Raw genomic sequence first — 9,031 nt, 5'->3', positions numbered from 1 at the left:
TCACCAGTGTTTCTTGTTTACTGCAGGCCCCTTCAGTGAAGAGGCCTCAGGTACTTGGTAATAGCAGAGAAGGACTCTACTTTCTTTGTTCAAGATGTCTGAAGAATCCTGTTAGTTTCACCACATGCTGCTGTATGTCTCACAACAATCAAAATTCTTCTTTGTCTAGCAATAATGGTCAAGCCACAAACAAAACTTTACATGATAATAACACATGTACTAGCCATACTGTTTGTTCTTCTACTTCTGATGTTGTATCTACTAAACATAGTGTAGACCTATTGTGGCATAATAGACTTGGACATGTGCCCTTTGTGAAAATGAGGAAAATATCTACCATCCCAGCCAGTTTCTCAAACAAACAACCCTTTATGTGCCGAATCTGTCCTATGGCAAGACAAGAAAGATTGCCTTTTAGCCAAAGTGTCACACATTCTAACTCCATTTTTGAACTTATTCATGTTGATATATGGGGTCCTTACCATGCACCTACCCATGACAATTACAGATATTTTATCACCATAGTGGATGATTTTAGTAGATCAACTTGGACTCATCTGTTAATCACCAAGAGCAATGCCTTACAAGTTCTCAAAAACTTTGTAAATATGATAGAAAACCAATTCCAAACCACAGTCAAAATTGTTAGATCAGATAATGGACTTGAGTTTAATAACAATGAAACCAAATTCTTCTTTCAATCCAAAGGTATAATCCATCAAAAGAGCTGTCCATATACACCTCAACAAAACTGCATAGTGGAAAGAAAACACAAATATTTGTTAGAGACAGCAAGAGCTCTTCTATTTCAATCAAAGCTTCCCATAAAATACTGGGGGGAATGTGTGCTTACAGCAACACATCTTATAAACAGACTTCCTTCAGTCTATTTGAAAAACAAATGTCCTTATGAAATCCTGTACAAAACAAAACCAGATTACAGCCAACTTAGATCTTTTGGTTGTTTGTGCTACCCAACATTGCCCAAAGTTCAAAGAGATAAACTGCAACCTAGAACCACTCCTCATGTGTTTGTAGGTTACCCCTTTGGAACAAAAGGATACAAAGTGATGAGTCTTGCCACAAAAAGGATACATGTGTCTAGGGATGTAGTGTTTCATGAACATCTGTTCCCTTTTACAATAACTTCAGATAAATGTGTCTTTCCTTCTATTCCTGGTACAAGTTCTACAAATAACAGAACTGTTTCTTTAGATGTTTTTGATGATTGTATTGATTCAATACCTGATAACACCTTGGTAAATCAAAATACAAATGTGCTACCTACTTCTTCAACCTTATCACCTAATCCTCCATCTTATAACAGAAATCAATCACCTACATTACTACACAGAAGATCACAAAGAGAAAGCAAGATCCCTTCACATTTGAAAGATTACATCTACTCAATTCCTACCCTAAAGACTCATATTCCTACCACACAGCCCATTCCCATTGATAAAATTTTTTCTTTGAATGCCATGTTCACTAAACGCCATCACATTACTCCCAATGATATTGCATCTAATAGTCAAGCAGTGGTTGAAAACATTTGCCATGATAGTGAGCCTTTATTGTATGAGGAAGCAGCCTTAAGTCCTTCATGGCAAAATGCCATGGTGCAAGAATTTGATGCACTTTATGCAAACAATACCTGGACTCTTGTAAAGTTACCTGTAGGAAAAGAGGCAATTGGATGTAGATGGGTGTATAAAGTGAAACACAAATCTGATGGTGGCATTGAGAGGTTTAAAGCCAGACTAGTAGTCAAAGGTTACACTCAACAGGCTGGTGTGGATTATACAGAGACCTATTCTCCAGTAGTTAAAATGACCACTGTGAGAACCTTAATTGCATGTGCTGTTAAAAAGGGTTGGGAGATGTCTCAGCTTGATGTAAACAATGCCTTTCTTCATGGTGATCTCCATGAAGAAGTATACATGAAACTACCACAAGGGCCTGCTGTGGATGACTTGAGCTTAGTGTGCAAGCTAAACAAATCTCTTTATGGTTTAAAATAGGCTAGTCGACAATGGTATGCCAAGTTGACTGAGGCTCTATCACTCAGAGGATATGTACATTCTCATCATGATTACTCACTTTTTCACAGAAAAGTTGGTGCCTTAGTTGTCTTTGTTGCAGTATATGTTGATGATATTATTCTCACAGGCACAGACATTGCTGAGATTACACAGTTAATGGCCTACTTGGATGATACTTTTAAGATTAAAGATCTTGGTCGATTGCATTACTTTCTAGGGATGGAAATACTTGACATACCAGGAGGGGTACTTGTCTCCCAAAGAAAGTTTGTATTGGATTTACTAAAAGAATATAATTGTTATGATCAGAGTTCACTTACATCTCCCCTTGATCCAAATATCAAACTAAGGGCCAAAGAAGGAACTTCATTACCTGATCCTACATACTACAGAAAACTAGTAGGAAAATTGAATTTTCTTACTAACACTAGACTGGATATAGCATTCAGTGTTCAACACTTGAGCCAATTTATGCAAGACCCTAGAACTTCACATTTACAGGCAGCATTTCATCTGCTTAGATACTTGAAATAAGATCCAACTCTAGGCCTTCATCTATCCAAAGATTCTGATTTCTCAATCAGAGCATATTGTGATTCAGACTGGGCATCTTGTCCAGATTCAAGAAGATCAGTTAGTGTATACTTGGTTCTACTTGGGAACAGTCCAATCAGCTGGAAATCAAAGAAACAAGAAACCATCTCATTATCCTCTGCAGAATCAGAATATAGATCCATCAGGAAGGTAGTAGGTGAGCTGGTTTGGCTTCACAGGTTGATAAAAAAGTTAACTATATCTGATTCTTCACCTATTCCTGTCTTTTGTGATAGTCAATCTGCCATCCACATAGCTCACAATCCTGTTTTCCATGAGAGAACCAAGCACATTGAAGTCGATTGTCACTTTGTACGCAGCAAACTTCAGGAGGGGCTCATTTCACTACATCACATTTCCACCACTGAACAGCTAGAAGATATACTCACAAAGTCCCTCACTGGAGTTAAACATTCAGCATTACTCAACAAGTTGGCTGTGAGATCATCACTGCCAACTTGAGGAGGGGTATTAACAATATAATTATAATTAGTTTGTTAGTTATGTTAGTTGTATTAGTTAGAAGTGTTAGTTAGATGTCACATCAAGTTAGTTAGATATTTTGAAAGTTAGTTAGTCACACATTTTACATTTTATCTTTTGTATTTGTTGAGTATAGGATTACAATTCTCTTGTATATATACATGTGAGAATCAATACAGGAAGATCACAATTTCATCTTCTACAACTCAATACATGTGATGCCTTCTTCCTTTCTTCTTCTTCTTCTTCTTTCTCCTAAATCGATTGTCATTGTTTCTTTCTGTTTTGGTGTAAATCACCATTGTTGATCAGCTCAATAACCTGCATAACTAAAACTTGCATAACTAATATCCGCATAACTCTAATCAGTAACTAAACAGACTCTTACTCCAGTTTTTTAATCATAACAAAGTTAAGAATACAAGCCCCTTTTCCCTTGAAAATAAAATAAAAGTTACTATCTAGAATCAACAATTAGTGAAAATCTGAGATGTGTCATTATTGTACCATATGCTTACGTAAAGGTTGTGGGGCACTTCTCTTAGTGAAGGTGCACAATGGAGCTTCATGAAGATTCATTTTAGTCAATTACATCACTTCATTTAGATAGATTTATAGAAATAGACATATTGACAAAGAGCGAACTTATTAATATTTATTAGATAGTTTAAAATAATAAATAATTAGAATTAGAAAATAGTTTACTCATTCCGAAATTGTTAAAAGATTTTTTTTAATCTAATAGACTTAATAAGGAGCAAACTTGAGTAAACTTTTATAGATTAAGAACATCTTTTATCCAATTAAGTGAAAGAAGAGAGAAATATTATGAACAAGTGAAAAAACGAATATTTAAAAATCATTTATCATCACGCCATATCATATGATATCATATTATAAATGGAAGCTTTAAAATGAAAAGTTGAATTATCATTTTGCCCTCTATTAAATTAAAACTTTATGAAAATTCTTATTCTCTTTTTATTTATTATTTCTATAATTCTTATGTGTAGTAACTCTAAAATTTATTTTACTGATTAAATTTTGTTTCTTTCATATTCCAATAGTATCTTCTTTTTACATTCTTCATATATATATATATATATATATATATATATATATATATATATATTGTTGTACATTGTTTTTCTCAATGATATTTATTATAATTAATCTTCACATTCGTTAAATACTCTATAAAGTGTATCATAAGATGAGTTTGTCTAATCATTTCATTTGCCTTTTTTGGTTTAGATTTCTCCTCCAAAAAGAATCTATTTCAGGCAAACATATTCTAAAATAATTGATTTAGCTACTAATATTGACCAACATTTTTTGTATTATTGCTAAGCTAGCAACATGTTTATTTCTTTAGTATAATATCTATTTATGAAAAGTTTCTGTTGCAATAAAATTCAAATTCAGATATAAATTGATTTGTAAATTTCTTTGCATTTTTGAACTTTGAAATATGGACATGGACTATGTATGGAGCACACAGGTTCATAGTTGACTATGTGTTCGTGTAGATTAAAATGAAATAAAATACACGTGCGTTGCACGTATTCGAGAACTAGTAATATAAATACTTTTGAAACTTTATGAAAATATATTACTTCCTTTGTCCAAATTAATGTAATACATTTTATTTTTCGCTAGTCAAATAATTTAATTTTGAGGAAATTTACTTATGCAATGTACAATTTTTTTGAAATGAAATTTATGTATTTATATACTATGTTAAAAAGTATTATAAGTTATACTAATTGATAATCCAAAATATATAAAAGATATTTCCTCCGTCCCATTTTATGTGGCACCAATCAGTCCCAAAAATAATGTCACATTTTCTTCTAGGATAAGTATTTAAAGGTACAATTTATTTTTTACCCTTGTTGATCTCACTTAATTAAACTATACTAGTCTAATACATTTATGAGAACACGGAAAAATAATTTTACTTTTTTAAACGACAATTTGATAAAAATTTTAAAGCCTTCTTTATTTATTAAAAACCATGTCTGGTCAAATATTATCAAACAAAATGAGATGAAAAAAATATATAAAAAATTTATGATAAAAAATAAATTTATTTAAATCTCAAAATTATAAACATGTCACTAAATTAGGATTACGATTAGCATGGATGGAGCATTATTTTTACTTTTGATTTGTGGAATATGACAGTACAGTGTATTGTATACACATTTTGTTGGTATTGGCTTTTTGTAGCTGTCTCCTTCACTAAAAACCCTGAGCTTGTTTGTCCTTCTCCAATGGCGACTATCTGCAAATCCTCCATCTCTCTGTATTTTTCATTGTCATTGTTTGTTCTGAGTTGTGCTATGGATGAAGGTGATATTCTTCTAAGATTTAAAGACTCTGTTAATGACCCTTTAAACCTTCTTTCAAGCTGGTCTAAACACTCGACAAGTGAATGTAACTGGAGTGGTATCACTTGTACATCTTCGTCTTCTTCCGTATCTTCTATTAACCTCGTAAGTTTCAATCTTTCAGGTTCAATTTCATCTTCTATCTGTGAACTTCCTAATCTTGTCCATCTCAATCTTGCAAATAACCTCTTTAATCAGCCTATACCTCTGCATCTTTCACAGTGTGCTACTTTACAGAGTCTTAATCTCAGTAATAATCTCATTTGGGGCACTATTCCAGATCAAATTTATCTGTTTCAGTCGCTCAAAATTCTTGATTTCAGTAGAAACCATCTACAAGGAAGGATCCCACAAGGCATAGGCTCGTTGAAACACCTTCAAATTCTCAACTTAGGAAGCAACTTGCTTTCAGGTCCTTTTCCTCTCGTTCTTTCTAACTTAACTCAACTTATCATTCTTGATCTATCTCAAAATCCATTGTTCCTCACTCGCATTCCTCGTGATATTGCTAAACTAACTAAGCTTCAGATGCTTTTCTTGCAAAGCTCTGGTTTTTATGGTGAATTAGTACCAAACTTGTTCCAGGGTTTAAAAAGTTTGGTCATTTTGGATTTATCACACAATAATATCACTGCTACTTTACCAATAGTTGGTTTTTCTCTACCAAACATGGTTTCTTTTGATGTTTCAAGAAACAAGCTTTCTGGATCATTCCCATGTGGCATATGTGAAGCCAAAGGTCTTGTTCATCTTGGTTTACATAGAAACTTCTTCAATGGTTCAATACCTAATGACTCCATTAACAAGTGCATGAATCTTGAAACTTTTCAAGTTCACGATAACTTGTTCTTGGGGAATTTTCCTTCAAGGTTATGGTCGTTGCCCCGGATAAAGCTCATCAGAGCTGAAAACAACAACTTCTCTGGAGAAATTCCTGATTCCATATCAAAGGCTGCTCAGTTGGAGCAAGTTCAGATTGATAATAATAGTTTTACTAGTAAAATTCCGCATGGTCTTGGGTTGATTAGAAGCTTGTACAGGTTTTCTGCATCTGTCAATGGTTTGTATGGTGAGCTTCCTACAAACTTGTGTGATTCACCAGTAATGAGCATTTTAAATCTGTCACATAATTATCTTTCTGGAACAATTCCTGAATTGATGAATTGCAAAAAGATAGTCTCGTTATCACTAGCTCATAACAATTTCATTGGTGAAATACCCAAATCACTCGGTATACTGCCTGTTTTAACATATCTTGATCTTTCCCACAATAATCTCAGTGGTCAAATTCCACAAGAGCTTCAGAACTTGAAGCTTGCTTTATTTAATGTCTCCTTCAATAGACTATCCGGTAGAGTTCCAGCTTCATTGATTTCTGGCCTTCCTGCTTCATTTTTACAAGGAAATCCTGACCTTTGTGGTCCAGGATTCTCCAGTTCTTGCTCACATGAAAAAACAATGCCTAAAGATGTTAATCTTTCAAAATTAACATCTGTCTTAATTTCAGCTGTTGCAATTTCTTCCATAATTGCTGCTGCTGTTGGATTTTACATAACAAGGCTGTGTAGGAAACAAAGATCCAAAATGAATGGGGGGAGATCAGTTTTTTTCTACCCTTTGAGAGTTACAGAGAATGATGTGATGATGGAAATGTGTGATAAGAATGCTAGAGGAAATGGGGGAACCTTTGGAAGAGTTTATATCGTAAATTTACCAAGTGGGGAGTTGATAGCTGTGAAGAAGTTAATGAATTTCGGAACTCATTCTGAGATAAAAACTTTAGCAAAGACGAGGCATAAGAACATCACAAAGATTCTTGGATTTTGTTACTCTAATGATGCGATATTATTGATATATGAATATGTAGCAAGAGGAAGCCTAGGGGATCTGATAGGGAAACCTGATTTTGAATTACCATGGAGTGTTCGGTTGCGCATTGCCATTGGAGTAGCTCAAGGACTCGAATATCTCCATAAAGATTGCCTCCCTCATTTACTTCATCGAAACCTGAAATCAACTAATATTCTTCTTGATGCTGATTATGAACCAAAGATGACCGATTTTGCTCTAGACCTGATAATTGGAGAAGCTTCTTTTAAGTCATCTTTGGGTTCAGATGCTTGCTGTTACTTGGCACCAGGTACTGAATTATGCTTTGAATAAAAGTTACTGGTTTGAGATAATGATTAATGAACATTTTTACGTAATTGCAGAATATGGATACACGAAAAGGGCTAGTGAGGAAATGGACACATATAGCTTTGGTGTAATCCTACTTGAGCTTATAACAGGGCAGCGAACAGACAAAGCAGAATGCGGTGATGTGGTGAAGTGGGTAAGAAGGAAAATAAACATTAGAAATGGAGCACTTGAAATTATTGATCCCAAAATTTCAAGTGCTTCACAACATGAGATGCTTGGAGCTCTAGACATTGCTCTGCGCTGCACATCTGTAATGCCAGAGAAACGACCTTCGATGGTCCAAGTTCTTACGATACTGCGTTCTCTCCATTCAACATTCAACCTTCCATATATCCATCAACCATCCACTTCCACTTCCACCCATACTCATTCTTAATTCTGCTCAAATTCCCCATATATTTTACTATTTTTTAAATGCATTTTAACTATCCAAATTCCCCATATATTATATTTGGTTCTAAATACGTCTTCTTTTTTTTAAACAAAGGAATGAGGAGTTTTTGTACTTTACTTGAATCGTTAACTGGGTCAGTTTGTTCGTTTGGATTGGCTTAAAAATGGATCAAATTTACTTTTAATTTTTTTACTTGTTAAAATGTTTGGGAAATATATAAAAAATAACTTAAAATAAGTTATAAAGTATTTGACAAAATAAAAGATAATTTTAAATAAATCATATATCAAAAGTAGATCTCCCTCTATTTTTTAACCTTTGACTTAGAAGTATTTCAATTTAATTTTTTTATTTTTAACTTAAAAACTATTTTTTCAAGCTAATACAAGTGTGCTCTAGACCTTCTACTTTGACTTTTCTTTTCAATAGCCTGCAAGACTTTTGATAATTAAACATTTAAATTTAATAAACACAATATTTTAAATTATTTTGACTTTGTGTGCTCTTCAAGTGCACAATAAAAATGACATGTCATCATCTACATCAGATTTTCAGTGATATATTACTTATTTTGTACTTTAATTTTCTTTTTCTTTCCACTTCTTCTTCACTGTCTTTATCTTTGATCACCTATCAAAAAAAATTAAGATGATAGAAGCATATTTAACCATAGTTGTATAAGGATCCATTAAATTTTTGACAAATGAATTTTGTGGACCCATTTGTACTCTTTTATCTCCATATTTACCTTCTGCTTAATTAAACATTTAAATTTAATAAAACGCAATATTTTAAATTATTTTGACTTTGTGTGCTCTTCAAACGCACAATAAAAATGACATGTCATCATCTACATCAGATTTTAAGTAATACATTACTTATTTCGTACTTTAATTTTCTTTTTCTTTTCACTCCTTCCTTGC

At 33.2% G+C, this 9,031-nt stretch overlaps 1 protein-coding gene across 2 annotated transcripts; it reads left to right on the top strand.

Moving 5' to 3' along the window:
* The first annotated feature begins 3,385 nt into the window (after nt 1-3,385).
* Nucleotides 3,386-8,230, top strand: LOC101261592 (probably inactive leucine-rich repeat receptor-like protein kinase At5g06940). 2 transcript variants are annotated; one of them, XM_069294919.1, is made up of 3 exons: nt 3,386-6,581; nt 7,020-7,652; nt 7,726-8,230. In XM_069294919.1, exons 1-3 carry the CDS (start codon nt 5,300-5,302, stop codon nt 8,088-8,090), a joined length of 2,280 nt encoding a protein of 759 aa, XP_069151020.1. In that variant the 5' UTR covers nt 3,386-5,299; the 3' UTR covers nt 8,091-8,230. The 2 variants fall into 2 exon arrangements, with proteins under 2 accessions (XP_069151020.1, XP_004234802.2); XM_004234754.5 differs by having other exon boundaries at nt 3,386-7,652.
* The last annotated feature ends 801 nt before the right edge of the window (nt 8,231-9,031 follow it).

The sequence above is a fragment of the Solanum lycopersicum genome, chromosome 3 (genome assembly GCF_036512215.1).
Source record: "Solanum lycopersicum chromosome 3, SLM_r2.1".
NCBI classification, from domain to species: domain Eukaryota; kingdom Viridiplantae; phylum Streptophyta; class Magnoliopsida; order Solanales; family Solanaceae; genus Solanum; species Solanum lycopersicum.
This window is presented reverse-complemented; position numbering and strand designations above follow the sequence as displayed.

Excerpts from the sequence above, each read along its gene's own strand:
- LOC101261592 (XM_004234754.5), top strand. The coding sequence starts at position 5,300 with ATGACAGTACAGTGTATTGTATACACATTTTGTTGGTATTGGCTTTTT. Across the intron at positions 7,653-7,725 it reads TTGCTGTTACTTGGCACCAG|AATATGGATACACGAAAAGG; the intron begins GTACTGAATTAT and ends ACGTAATTGCAG.